Source organism: Geospiza fortis, unplaced genomic scaffold (assembly GCF_000277835.1).
Source record: "Geospiza fortis unplaced genomic scaffold, GeoFor_1.0 scaffold165, whole genome shotgun sequence".
Taxonomy (NCBI): Eukaryota; Metazoa; Chordata; class Aves; order Passeriformes; family Thraupidae; genus Geospiza; species Geospiza fortis.
In genome coordinates this window covers 1,566,396-1,581,458 of record NW_005054442.1, presented here as the reverse complement: position 1 = coordinate 1,581,458, position 15,063 = coordinate 1,566,396, and the positions used below count along the sequence as shown (strand labels likewise).

General features: G+C 37.3%; 1 protein-coding gene across 1 annotated transcript in view; it reads left to right on the top strand.

Annotated features, from left to right (window-relative positions):
* The window catches only part of LUZP2 (leucine zipper protein 2), a 148,570-nt gene extending 138,775 nt beyond the window's left edge, over positions 1–9,795 (top strand). The window contains exons 10-12 of the mRNA XM_014309621.2: positions 2,090–2,182; positions 8,741–8,818; positions 9,167–9,795. Coding sequence (XP_014165096.2) covers positions 2,090–2,182; positions 8,741–8,818; positions 9,167–9,271 — 276 coding nt within the window. The 3' untranslated portion in view covers positions 9,272–9,795. The remainder of the gene's footprint in view (positions 1–2,089; positions 2,183–8,740; positions 8,819–9,166) is intronic.
* Positions 9,796–15,063: the final 5,268 nt, after the last annotated feature.

The window sequence follows — 15,063 nt, the reverse complement described above, 5'->3', positions numbered from 1 at the left end:
AACAAGAGATTGTTGGCCATTTTGTGCCTTCTAATGAAAAGCTGCAGAACTCACAGCAGTGAGCCTGTTTTACTGATAAGAAATAATAAACACCTGAGTCTGAACATGAATTACTGTCTCAGGTGCCTTCAATCCAGACCCAGAGAAACCCAACAACTGGTAACCCCGCAGGAGATTCCTCTGCAGGCTCCAGTGAGGACTGTGGTGAACTAGCTGGCCTCTGAAATGTATGAAGTCCACAGGGAATGCAGAGATCCCCTTGCAGCCTGTGGATGCCATGATCCAGTGGGAGACTGAATGCAGAGAGAGGGCCCCTGCTTCCAGACTAGAGCAGCCTGTCCCTAGAAGACTGCACCCTGTGGATGAGTAACCCACACCACAGCAGTTTTGGGAAGTGTTTGCCCATGGGAGGGACCTAACTGCAGAGCAGAGAGAAGACTCCATGAGCAAACAGAAGCTCATGAATGACAAACTGACTGAAATTCCCACATCCTGCCTCCCTTCACTGCCGTTGGGAAAGAGGGAGCGCTGGGGAGAAAAAAAAAGATGTTTTAAAGGCTTCATTTACTTTTCGATGTCCTCCTCTGAATCTCTTAATAATAAATTTCCATTATACCTTTAAATGTGAACATGTTTTCCCCTTAGAGTGTTTTTCTCCCAGTCCTTATCTCAACTCATTAGCCCTTCATTAATTTTTTTCCCTTTCCTCTGCCCAGCTATAGCAGGACAGGGTAAATGAATTACTTCCTGGGTGCCTGGCCAGTGTCAAACCACGACAGGGACCCAGCCAGGTCTTGCCCTCTTGTTCTGCTTCCTTTGGCCTTTGTGAGAAGTGTGGTGGTGTTTTAAAAAAAGACACGCAGCTCAGTGTCACCTTAGGGTAGTAGTATGAAAAGTAATGGGAGATGATGGCTGTGTGATAGATGAAGGGATGCAATGTCCATCAGTTAGAAAACGGGGAATGAAGCAGCCCCATTCACTGCTCCCAGGTTTGGCTGGTGTCTGAGCAGTGCAGCTCTGGTGAGTGATTTTAAAAGTTTGTTACAGAATCTGATCCTACTGGCTAAGGCAATCCTATAGAAATTGAAAAACCTCATAAAATCTTATCTTTTGTTTTGGGAGAGAGAAGAGTTCTAGTATGTAATAATGGACTTCAATCTTTTGTAGATTAAACAGGAGACAATTGGAAATTTTCTTGTTTTCCAATTTCCTAGAAATAGGAAATGCTTTAAACATGTGAAAATGTGACACTTGGAATCAGTTTTTTGATGACAACTTACCTAACGTCTCAAACTTCCCCTTGTTCTGTAGAAATGAGTACAACATGCTGAGAAATTGTGTATCATTTGCTCAGGTACAATCTTAAGCAAGAATCAAATTCTGAAATAAGTACTATGCATTTATTCTCCTCAGTTAGTAGGGCTTAAAGCTGTCTGGTTTTGCTGGCATCCCATGAGATTTCACTTTGTCAGGTAGTCAAGAAATCAAGTGAACCTAAGTTTTATCTTTATTGAACATACACTTATTTTATTCAATGGGAAGAAATTTAGGTTTGAAGAACTGTAATTTCTTTCAGTCCAAGCGGACAGGTCACTCAAGGCAGATGTTAGCTGGCATTCCTTATTATTTAACAAAACAGTTATTTATATTGATCTTTCAAATTTATCTCCACGTTACTTCCTCCTATAGTCAGTTGCTCTATAAAACTACCAAATCCTCACTGGAGAGCTGTTAACCAGAGCTCATTTGAACTATTTTATTTCAACTATGAATTGAACTATTTTTTATGGTTCAAGTTAAATTGTAAATAGTTACCTGCTTACTTTGGTTTGTTCTGTTCATAATTTCTGGTCATCATTTATATTATTTAGTAATTCAATGCAGTATAAGTGACATAAGAAAGGTTTCAAAACTGGTGTCTGAAGTTTTAACTTTCCTGTATAAAATTTGCTGAAAATGCAGAATATAAAGCAGTTAACAGTTTGCAGTATATGACCTCTTGGTTTTTCATTGCTATCCTGAATTTTCAGATGAAGCTTATTTGAAATTTTATCACAATTATATTAATTTTTTAAATTTTTTTTTTCAGGTTTGGCAAAACGTCTCAGCAGAGAAAGAGAATTTTCATGTGGCCTCGAAAAAGGAAGAAAATCAAAGCGCCCAGGAGTGTGATTCTCAAGATGTAAGATTAGCTCATCTGAAAAATAAGGCCTAATCTAGGTTGTATGAAAACATGAATGCTTTAGGTGACTGTCAGTAGGACTTTTCCTACTCAGGATGGTAGACATATTCTAAAAGCCCACTATGTTCTGTATTAAAGTGCTGAGGAGCAAATGCTCTTTGCTGTCAATCTGTGCATATATATTATCAAGGTTTCTGTTCAAAACTGCCTAATAGAACTGGTAGAGCTGTTGCAGGAAGAGCGGTGGTGGAAAGTGTTTTCATTTGATGTTTTACCATTTCAAAAATTTATTTATTCCTGGGTGAAGTGTTGCCTGCATTATAGTGAGATGCAAAACCCTTGTTTACATATCATTATATTTAATACTAATTTATTTATTTCTAATAATCAGGCACAGCCTTCACAGATGCTTTGTTTAACAAAGCAAAGCCTTTGGGGAGATGTAAGACATGACAGCATAATAATTGAAAGGATGTGATATCATTCACTGCCAGTCTAGAAAAGCTGTAAGCTGTGTCTTTCTTATGACAACTCTCTCAGAAAGCTAAATCTGGTGCTTTTACTGAGACAATACACTCAAACAGCATGGGATGAGCTCTTAACAGAAATCTCAAATGCATGGATTGTGGCTGTAATTATAAAGATACAAATAGAACAGGAAAACAGAAAAAATGAGCGAGACAAATTTTGTTGTGAGAGTCTGCTCTGACTGATTTTCTGCTCAATAGTTCAAAAAGTATAGTGATCCTCTGACTAATTTGCAGGTGAAACATATACATATATATATTCAGTATATATTGAATATATTGTTATATCTTGAGATGAAACAAAATCCTGTGGAGGTAACTGAGCAACTTGCTGTTAGTGATCATGATAGTGTTAAGAAAATTATGGAAAAAGAAATCTTACATAATTCAGCATACAATAATTTTTTTAGAATTATACAGTATCCATTTATCACAAAGGTGTTATAAGTTTGTTCAGTTATAAGTTACCTCCCTTCTGCCACATCCTCCACAGAACAAGGAGAATTGTGTATCCATAAGAGTGCTTACTTTGCTGTTGCACATTTCTTAATATCTAAAGGTAAAGGAAACTTCAGTTGTTAATAAAATTTGAAGGAGGGGAAGAAAAACATGTAAAATTACGAAGTTGGAGTGAACTCTATTTAGATTATGACTAGAGGTTAGTTATTCCTTGGAAAAGTGTGGGAATCCACAAAATCAGGCTTGATGAAATGTAGAATACTTTTAGTAAAGACTGAAATAATCTAGGCTAAATACTTGTGTCAGAAGTTTAAACAGCTCTCTTTTTCTGAAATGAATACATTAAAAGAGAAAGAAAAAGAAAATAACTGTTAATATATTTCAAAAATCAAAAGAGTATTTAATTTCTGTATCAAGTACTGTGATGAGACACCTAAAAGATTCACTTTTCCATAAAATCAAGGTTTTAGTTATTTAGATAAGCTGGTGGTTGTTTCTTGTACTTCTAGCAACTAGTATTTTTAACTGTTTAGTCTGTCAGCAACTGTTTAGTCAGTCAGCAAATGGACACACTGTCCATCTTAACATAGGCTAAAATGGACATAAAAATAGTGCAGCTGATGACAGTGGTCTAGCAACCTTTTACTTCATCATCATCACCGTCATCATCTCACATTAACATAGAGAGAAAGACACAAGGAAGAATTGAAATTATTATCTTTGAGAAGTGAACTAAAAGTGTCTCTTTCCACAGTTAGCCTTCATACATTGGCATTAGAGATATCAGCTTTAAGTTCTGAAAGAGGTGGAAGGAGTTTATTTTCCCAAAGGACCATATTACTTCAGTAATGCAAAGCTGCAGTTTGTACCTCTGAACACTATCACTTGGAGAAAATTCAACACTCAGGAAGAGTTTTAATTGTGTTTTTTCATTACTCAGCTGTGTGTAATTTTTTCTGAAGGTTTTACAGCTGCTTAACTTCCAATGAAGGAAGATTAATGTTGGATGGTTAAGGAAGTAATGCAGCATTTCTAAGAAAAATTAGTGAATATGTATTTAAAACTCTGTTGCTTAGAAACCTAATATTTCAGCAATCCTTTCTCAGAACTTTACAAGGATCCTTTTGTTGTGTCTCTGATAAATAAAATGTGATTTATATTTTGGAAGAATTAAGGTAGTGAAGACTAACTAGAGAAGAACATGCGACCTTAAAGATACTGAGGTTAGTTGCTGGTTCCAGCTGGTGTTTTTAAGTCTGTATGGCTAAGCATCTCTATCTTAAATTTGTGATCTTTCTGCAATTTTATATTTATGGGGTTTATGGCTGTTCACAGTAATTAGTGTAGTTTACATTATAACAAATACAAATGAAACTGTATTGACAAATAGGATGCAGAGCAGCAAATTTGGAAATTAGACACTGCTGATACTTATCTGTAATGAAATTTGACATAGGACCAGTAATAGCCAGAAGTAGGTAGATTATCCTGTGATACAGAATCTGAAATTCATCAAAAACAAAAAAATACTAATTTCAATACTGTTGTAAAAGTTTGCATTCTTTAGTTTATTTGTACTTTATTAGAAGCATCTTGTCAATACTACTTTTTCTTAGCCTTATCCAGAGATGTTTTCCTGTGTCTGACTCCTGAAGGTCTCTGTGCAGAACCAGAGTTCTGCAGAGCTTTTTCCCCTGTATCCCTTCCTTTTTCTGTCTTCCCAAAATTTTGGATTTTACACCATAATTTACTTCATTCCCTTTTCATGTCAAATAATTCTTATGCATGTAACATATAATTTTAAACTACCTATTTGGTGTTGCTAAAACATCAAAGAATTTATAATATTATTCTTTGTTCTCTGTTGTCATATTAGATTTTTTGCTTTGTCCTTATAGAATCTTCTCTGATAAATAGAAGTGATAGTGCTTTTATTTACTGCCTTAATTTCTTGCAGTAAACAAACACTATATGTTCATTAATCATTCAATGACAAAGGACATTCAGTATTGGAGGCAAAATTGTACACATTTCTAAGCAACTACAGCATTTTGCTTTATTTCCATAAATCAGTTTCAGTTTCAGAGCTTTGACCACATTGTTCTCTCCAGTTGTTTTCCAAAGAGCATACTAAGAGAAAAAAAATAGCCATTTTTATAAGAAAATTTCAGACTAATAAAATCCTTAAAGTAAATTTGATTCTGTAAATGAGGACTAGGAAGGTCATAAGAAGTTACATCAGCTGAGTTTAAGCATCCCCTTATCACACTGTGATCTAAACCAGGAAAAAGATATGAAAAACTGCAGAGGTGTCTTCTGAAAAGGTACATGCACATTTCACATACTTCTTGTTCTGCATCTTCTAAACAGTAATTAAAGCAGCTTGCAGTAGAGGTCTGTAACAAATTCATGAGCAAATCTGATAAAACATGTCTTTGAGTAAACTGTGAACCTAACCTGGTTAATGACAACTAGGATAACTAGTTTGTCAGTTGACCTAACCACCCTGTCCTTTTCTCCTGTATCTGGTTGATTTTCTTCAGAATTAACTCAGTACTGTCTCTCCCATCATGCTCTACAAACAACTTCTTTATCTGCCTTTTGTGCCCTATGAAGCCAAAAGGAGTAGCAGTGCAAAGGAACACTGAAACTCCAAGGTCTGATCAACTACATTTGTATGATGCTCTTTAGGAGCAGCAGAATTCTTTTCTAACTGCAAAAGCTGTTATAATACCACTTATTTAAACTTGATTTCCTGTCCACTTGTGAATGGATTATTTGACCTTAAATTGTTATGATTTTTTTCGGCTGTAAAGCCAGTTCTGATTTGCTGAGTTGATGCAGTAGAAAACACTTCTAGTTACATTGTTCAGCTGTTCACAGATAAAATTGCACGATTTGCTAGCCAATGGACATGCTGAGTTCTGACTGGCTTGTTGAAAATTTTTAAAATAAGAACGCACCCTTCCTTTATCCACCTTTGTTATTTATATATCCAGCTGTGAAGCTCTCCAGCTTTGCAGTGTTATGTACTAGGACAAATGAATACCATAACTCCTCAAATTTTCTATACATTACCAATCAAGACGCAGATTTTATAACCAGAATTTCACACACAGATACTTTGTTAATTAGGCTGCATGCTAAGCTGATGAAAGCAGCACAGCAAATTATTTTTGCTTTTTGATATTTTCTACCATGTCAAGCTCTCATTCTGTCCTTTTGTAATGAGTGTACCTCTCATGGGAGGGAATCTGACAGACAGAAAGAGAGTCACACAGACAAACATACAGAACAATCCACTACTTGGCATAGAGGGAACTAACAACAATAACAAAAGTTTAATGTTTTGCTTTCTTTGTCTGTCACCTACGGTTTTGAAAGGTGTTCTAGTTCATTGGGTTTAAACTCCTCCACTGATCTTTAGCTGAGGGACACAAAGAGATATGTGTTGTGTTTGTATGTTTTTGTGTTTATATATACACATAAAAGCGTATGAATACACACATGGGGGGGTGTGTGTGTGTTTATATATGTGCCTGAGGTCATATGTGAATAGGATTCAGGTTGGGTTCTGTTAAACCCAGTCCTGTCTGTCTGTGTGTCTGTCTGTGTGTTTATGCACCTCATCCATAGCAACTAGTTACAGTCCTGGCTATTGAACTGTTGTTCTTCAGTCTGTAATTTGTTTGGTAATGATACACAATGATTCACAGTGACAAGGAGTCAATAATGAATATGTTGTGCTTTAACATCATAAAGACATTCTTAAGAAAAAGTCCCTACTATCTTTTTCCAACATATGGTGTGCTACCAAAAAGATCTCTGAGCAAACAAATATTAAATACTACAGACATAAGTCTTTATTGCTCTTTTCCTATCAAGATAGCCTTTTTACCTGGTCTGTGAAAAGAGTATGCAAGACTACTCACTCATAAAGCATTGTTTTATTATTTGCTGTTATTTCCTCTAAAGCAGACCTGATTTTTTTTCTTCCTTTGCATATGTCTTAAGAAGTTGACCTTTAGCTTTATTAATGCAATTAATAGCTTTTGCTTCCTATCTCCTATAAATAATGTTGGTGAAATAGGTTACGTGATTGCATGTTCTAGTATGTACAGTCAGAGAAAATTCTGGATATGTAAATTATCATATTTAATTAGCATTATTTCTATCCTCTTTATTACACATTTTGCAATACTGTTGATTGTTTGGCCTATGGTATCTTGTGTCCTTAAGCTGCACACCTAGAAGTCACCTAAATCCTGGTTTTTCCTGAAGATGATTCATCTTGAAATATTTTTTAAAATCTAGATTAAATAAATAATTTAAATGGAATTTTTGACAGGACCACACTTTTAAAGTTTTAAAGTATTAAAAGTGTACTAAAAATTGCTACTCTGTCATCTGACTTTTTAGTGTTTATTTAAGACATAAACCACATGTTTTGTGTGATTTTTTTGTCATAAAAGGAGTAGGTGCTTTATCAATAGACTTTATTGTATTCAATACTGCCTTGATTATTCCCTATATGAATCCAACTTTTATTTGCTACTGTCTAGAGTGGGAAAATATGAAAAAGTGTTCCCCACATCAAATCTATCTGCATCATCTCAGAGGCTGACTTCAGTAGCTTAAACATTACTTAAACATTACCCCCCCAGTGTTACACTGGAAAGAGTCTTGATGACTTAAAACTTAAAAAAAAAAAACCTGTAATTTTCACTCCATTTAAATGTATCACTTTTAATAGCAGAAAAGTAGAGAAATTCTGATGTAAACTCCTTTTAGAGTAATGACCAAGTATTATGAATATGTGACTGTATTTCAGGTTTCAACTCCTTTTCTTATGACATTCTTAATCCTACTCCTGAAGGGACTTTGATTTAAGTACAGTAGAATTTTCAGTGTTGAGTAAATCTCTGGTTTCATATCTGGAGATCTCCTTGGTTCAAAAATCTACTTTGTAATTAATTTTATTTATGCTGTGCAACTCTGTTTTCCCAGATATGAAGAAGCATATTGTCAAAGACTATAACATTATTCCTTGAATAAAATTACTGCAATTAAAGCAACAATATTTTTTACCTTGAGAGTCATCTAATTTCCCCATTCAGTGACTTTATATTCCTATTCAGGGATTATTATACCTAAGAGATCCAGAGTTTAGACAATAGTAATAGAGAAGTTCTAACTGTAATGCTGATTTTCTACTGTTTGTTACTATTTCCTCACCCATAAAACACACTTGTAATTAATTTTCTGTTCCCTAGGACCACTTGTAGAAATAAACTTCACTATTGGTGATGAGATTTAAGCATGAAGTAAAAAAGCTGGATAAGTATCTAGTTTCAAGCTGTTAAACTGGCTGTCACAAGACTTCAACAATATTGTTGAAGACTATTACAGGGATGATGGGATGGGAGGCTGGGATAAACTTAGCTGTGAAAACTTTGTTCCATTTCATCAACTAGGCTTAAGAGAAGACCCGGTGATTTTTTTTTTTTTTTGGGAAAACTGAATGTTTTTGGAAAAAATATGAAGTAGTTATCTCTGCCATTTCTATTGACAGGTTGCCAAGACATGTTTGGGGAATCATAATGATTCAACACCTCGTTTGAAGGCAGCAGAAACAGGGACAAGCTTTCAGGTATTCTCTTCCAGAGCAATTGTTGGGGTTTTACTAAAAGGTCTTGTGAAATGCAGTTACTTGAAGTATACTTACACATTCTTCACCAAATTCTGTCTCAAAAGAGAAGACTACTTATTGACTGTATCTGATTGCAGTTCATCTGTTCAAAATGTCTTCTGGCTGGTAACAATTTGCAAACTATTAAATATTTTAAGAGCTAGTAGTCAAATTACTTAATTTTTCTTTGATAGAGATCAGGACCCTTTTCTAGGGACAATTCCATTGCCATGGAATTTTAACATACTTGTTTTTTTATTTCTGCTTATGTATATATGTATTCTATACACCATGTTTTTACCTCTGCAGAAGTTTCACAGCCCTCCATGGACTACACCTGAAGATAAAAAATCACCTGAAAAAAAGGAGAAAAAATATGAAGAATCAGTTAGTAAACCAGAAAAAAAACTCTAAATGCTACTAATCTACATTGAAAACTGCCAATCACTTCCATCCTCATGTTCTGTTAGCACAAAGGCATGAAATGTCCCAGGTTTCTAAAGCATGGATTTTTCACTATTTTATGAATGTCTGTAAATTAGTCTAGAACAGACCAATTAGTACCTTACAGCAATAATCCAAAATGGATGTTTGAAGAAATGCTTTGTAATGCAGTCCAGGTTTTGAATTCTTGTTCTACCTTATCAGTAATTGTATACTATAAATTACCTTCTTTGTAAACAACAGTCATTCTCAAGTATATTTCTCAGTCTGTTTTATTTCATGTAATTTTGTGGCAGATTAGGTTCTAATATTAAGGGGCAGTCAGTGTGTGTGGGGGGGAAGATAGCTGTGTAACCATATTTGAAGTACGATCCTTAAGTGCAACTGTAAAAAGAGAACTGTGTGTGTTGGGGTATACTTACCTTTTAGTATTTCCATCTCAAATCTACTTACTTACACAATAAAATATGTTTATTTTGTTCTTTTTTTCCTCACTGCTATCTTAACTAGTCCATTTCTGAGCACTGAAAAGGTGACAGAATTGGAGTTCAATGGATGGAGATAGAGAGGATCATTACTTTGGGGATTCAAGAAAAAAATTTGCAGGTAGTACTAAGTTACAGTTTCCTAGCTTGGATGGCTGCCATGAGAAGTCAGTTTCATCCCCTATATTTGTGCTGATCTCAACAGGATAAAATATACTTTAAAGGATAAAGCCCTGTTTTTTCCACTACAGTTTGATCACTCCATCAGGGAGGATTGATTGGAGTAAGCTCTGTCACTCATGGATTCTTTCAGTTTCTCCTTAGTCACATACTCCATGACAAGAAAGCAGAAAGAAAAGGATGAGAAGAGAGAATGTTTTGCTTGTTTGTGTGTATGTCATTATTGGTCAAATTTAAGAATTCATATGCTATATCTTTTTGAGATGCAAATCTTTCAAGAACAGTTGGACTAGTAAACTGCCTGATGCAATGCTACCCTATCCCTAGCAAGAAGTGTTTTAAGCATTTGTAACTTGTAAACTTCCACTTTTGTCTTAATGCACATCTCAGCACATTTTTACTAGATTTAAAGTAGTTATAATAATTTACTTTTTCTTGCTTTGTGTCAATTTAAAAGCAAATAGACAAAGCTTTTATTTGACTTAGTGGTCCTCTGTCTTCAGTTTTAGCATTTAAGATTTTACCTCTCCTTCAACAGTCTCCATCAATACCTGCCTTTTCCTTGCTGGTATGAATAATCTTTCACCCTGGCACTTTGTATATGTTCCTCTGCTCAAAGGTAGATAGTTGCAATTTCTCTACCTTGAGAAAGTACAATTTTAAAAAGAAAAAAGCCTCATGAGCTGACCAAATGATGACAAAGTACGGCTTAAGACTATCCATTTTAAGATTCAAAAGAAGTGGAATCGTGGCCACAAAATTAATCAGAAAAGAGATGTGGCTTTTTGCATCTGATCCTAAATCTTGCTGAAGACAATCTGCTGTCTTTCAAAATATTCAGTGAGCAAGAGACTTGTGATCTTCTCATATCTACAGCTGACATTAATTTCTAGTGATGCCAAAAGCAACATTTCTTTGCATATGACACATCTTAACTGAAAAGGTCCCTGAAACTCTGTTTCAGTCATTTATCAAGAAAGGATCTCCACTGCACAGTGGTTGAAGCCCTCCAGCAGGAACTAAGCCTGTGGGCACAATGCTTCCTGTAGCTTTAGAAAGAAGCCTTTGTCAATAGGATTCCCTTCATCAGGCAGCCTGTAGTGAATACCAGCCACAAGGTTCCTTTGCTGCCTTGGGCGCTGATTCTTACCTACAGGCTTTTGCCTTGCTCATGGCTGTTCTTCAAAGACAGCTCCTCACATGGAATCCACTTTTGATGTAGAGGGCAATCCCTCCACTTCTCCTTCCTCCCCTTATCTGCTGAAGAGGCTGTAGCTATCAGTAGTGACACTCCAGTCATGGGATTCATCCCACCAAGTTCCAGCAATGCAACAAGGTGATAACTTGCAGTACAGTGGCTTCCAGCTCCTCCTACCCATGCTGCATGTGTTGATTTGAAGGCATCTCAGCCTGCCTGTCAGCCATGTCACCCTCCCAGAGGAACACCCCTTTTCTTCCTTTGACATAATTTTCTGGTGTTTTCCCTGTCAGCTTTTATTACCTTTCCTTTCCTGACAAAGCCAACCCTAGACTTGCCTTGGCCTCTTACCACTCCCTCCATTGCCTTGCATGCCCACCTCCTGCCTTGACTTGCTTACAACTTTTGTCCCTGGCCTTGCTCAGCTTTGTCTGCCCTTCCTTTGCCTTGCCTTTCCCATCTGAACCTTGCATTTCCTTACTTACACTTCCTGTCCTTCCCTTGCCCTTCCTACCGTGCCGTTGTCTTGCTTTGCCATAGTCAGTCACGCTTCACCTTGACTTTCCTACCTCTTTTTTCCTGTCTTTGCCTTGCCTTGCTTTCTTCTCCTATGACTCTCATTGCCTTGCCTACCCTTACCTTGCCCTGTTTTGCCTTTCTCTGATTGGTAGACTGCACCTTGCACCAGAAACACCAAAGAGAAGTGCTTTCCTTCCCAAGGGATGGAACTGATGTTCTATGGCAAGAGCTCACCACCAACGTTTAGATACTGCTAGCAATAAAGATCTCACAAATAAATAGACCCCACATGAAAGGTGGTAGGACAGAAAGTCCTCCTGATATCAGCTCCCTGGGCAGCCTATAACCTCCACCTGAAACACTGGCATTGCATGCTTTTCTTCCCATAGAAGAAGAAAATTTCCTGAAATTTTTCAAAGGCCTGCCGAAAATTAGGTTTTGGCTTACAGCAATGCATATATTCAAGAATTGCTCTCACACAGGAGAGAGACAGACAGAAGTAACTTGCTGACATTTACTTCCCATGGGCAGCTTATAACCTACAATTTAGACACTGACTCCATGCATTCCTTTCCAGAAAAAAGGCCTTTCCAACACTTCTGCAGCAAAATGAGGATACAACCTCCAATAATTAATACATCCAAGCATTGCTCCCACACAACAGAGAACAGAAGAAAAGTGATTGATGGCATTTACCTCCCATGGACAGCTTATTAACTCGCCTGAGACACAGTGGGTACAAGCTCTTTCAACAGGCTAGCAATGATACGATGATAAAGACTGGGAAGTATTGCTCCTACACAAGAGAGGGCAGGAGAGAAGTGATTCTTCAGCATTTACCTATCTCTATATCCTATAACATACACCTAAACCACTGCAGCGACATCCTTTCTTTCCCCTGCAAGAGCATGTTTTTACACTGAACAGGCCAGCACCAAAACGAGGATACCACCTCCAGTAATGAATATGTCTAAAGGTTGTTCTCACACAAACATGGGCAGAACAGAAGTGGCTTGCTGGCACTTACTGCCTGCTGGAAGGCTACAACCTACATGTGAAACACTGAGGCTGCATGCTTTTCTTCCCATTGAAGCCACACACCAACACTTAGATACTGCAATCAAGAATGAGCATGTCTGTGCACAGTCCTAACACAAAAATGGTAGGACAAAAATGTCTTGCTGATCTTTACCTGCCAGGGCAGGTAAAGATACAATCTTTACAATCTGTACATGAACCACTGTGGCTACATGCTTTCATTCCAATGGAAAAGCACTTGTGGACATACAAAAGTGTATGCTGCTGCATGTAGCTGAGGAGGAAATTGCACACCCACCTTATGGTTGCAAGGGAAAGGTGTGTGCCACTTCATGTTCAAGTACATGTTTGAAAATAAGAGTAATGTCAGTGAAATCTTTCTGTCCTGGAACATTTTGTTTGAGAGCAGTGACAAGACTTTTTCCACGTTGGATCTACATATTTTGTGGTTTAAAAATACCATGATACATTCACTTCTTTGGTAAGTGCACCCTGCCATCTAGCGGAGCTAGTGAAAGGCAGCTGTCCTGGTTTAGGGCACATTTTGGAGAAAACCTCCGAACTGGGGTCCCTCTAGAAAGCAAATCCAAGTGGCCCCTCCTCCAGCTGATTTGGGAAAAGATTTCCTTGGACAAAAGTGGAAAAAAACTGTTTATTTAACAGGCAAAGCATTCACCAGCACAAAAATTGAACAATATTAAACAATAAAACCTCTTGCAGGTTCGAAGAGATGACAAGCTCCCCCTCGTGGGCTGTAGCTCGGCTCACTCAGTCTGTGATCAGTCACTCCAGGACAGGAGCATTGGGAAGATAAAAGCCAACAAGTCCTGGTACCCTTAGTGTGGGATCAGTAAATGGGGCGGTTCCTTTTCAGATCCTGCATTGGTGAGAGAGAAGAAATGTGGAGGTATACAAATGTGAGAAGAAAGTGAGTAACACCATGTTATGTGACCACATTAGGGACTGGGAAAGAAAGGAGATGCCTACAAATGTCATTTTGTTCCAGGATCTTGTTTTTGGGAGGACTTGCTGGATGGTTTAAATTTGAAATATCGTTTCTACAAGACAGAATGTGCTGCTGAGAAGAAAAGCACATAACACCAATGTGTGTGGTGCAGTTCAAGGGGAGTGAGGGAAAGGTGAAGCCAGCAACACCTTTCTCCTCTTGCCCATTTTCTGTACAAGGCTTTTGTGTGATATTTTCAATTTCGTAACTAGCATCTTCAAAAGCGAAATAAGTTGATATTACATACAACTGGAGAGGAATTCATATTTCCCCTTGACTATTGTGCAAATTAAGCATTTCAGATGGACAGTGAAGAGCTTATGCAAATTCCTTCTCAGTTCAATAACTGCTGCCACCATTAAAAAAGTCCTAGAACAAAAAAGAGTGCTGGGCATCACTTTTTCCCCTACAGTCTTAAACTGCACAACACACATTGTTGCTATGTTTTTTACTGTCAGCTGTATGCACTCTTAACATTTTTTCTCTCTCTCTGAGCCCAGCCCTATAATTTTAATCTGGCCACAGGGAGGGACAAAACAGTTTTTGGGTTTAACAAACATCAACAATAACACGCTTCTGGGGTTTTGAGCTTTCCTATCCTACCATGTGTACTACCACATTCTTTCTAACACACAAAACAAATGGCTCTGGCAGCTTTCCTGTAAACTGCACTGCACACATACTGGAGCTGTGGTTTTTGTTTCCAGCTCTATGTACCTTTACATTTTTTCACTTTTGCAGAGTCCCACTACAAAATCAAAAACGTCTGGCAAAAATCTTTGTCACAAAAAGAGATCAGAAGAATTTTGCTGGCTCCTCTTTTAACTTGCATCCTCTGAATTTCAAGCCACACCATGGAGCCATGCAGCTTCCTATTGGACTGCATGTACTATTGTAGAGCTCAACTTCAAAACTTAACAGGTTTAGTAAATTGTTACCATACTAAATGTCCTAGAACAAAAAGCCAGAGTTTTTCACTTTCTTCTTACAGCTTATAAACTGCTCCACACAGTTCTGTGTGTTTTCTTCCTCAGTCCTACGTAAAACTGTACATTTTCAGTCTTGCAAAGACTAGTTACAAAATTAAAAACAAAAAAAATCAGCAGCTAGTCTCACAGACCACAGCCCAGAAGAAAGAGCATGTGCTGGATTGAACCTTTCTTTTTCAACCTATAAACTGCACTGCCAACATTAAGACTATTCTCTTTCCTTCCCAGATATATGCAGGATCTCGTTCTTTCAGTCTTGAAAACCAAGGAAAACAGAATCCAAAACTGCACCTCTCCACTTACTGCTCCCAAACAAAGGTGCTGGGAGAAAAAGATCTTGGCTTTTA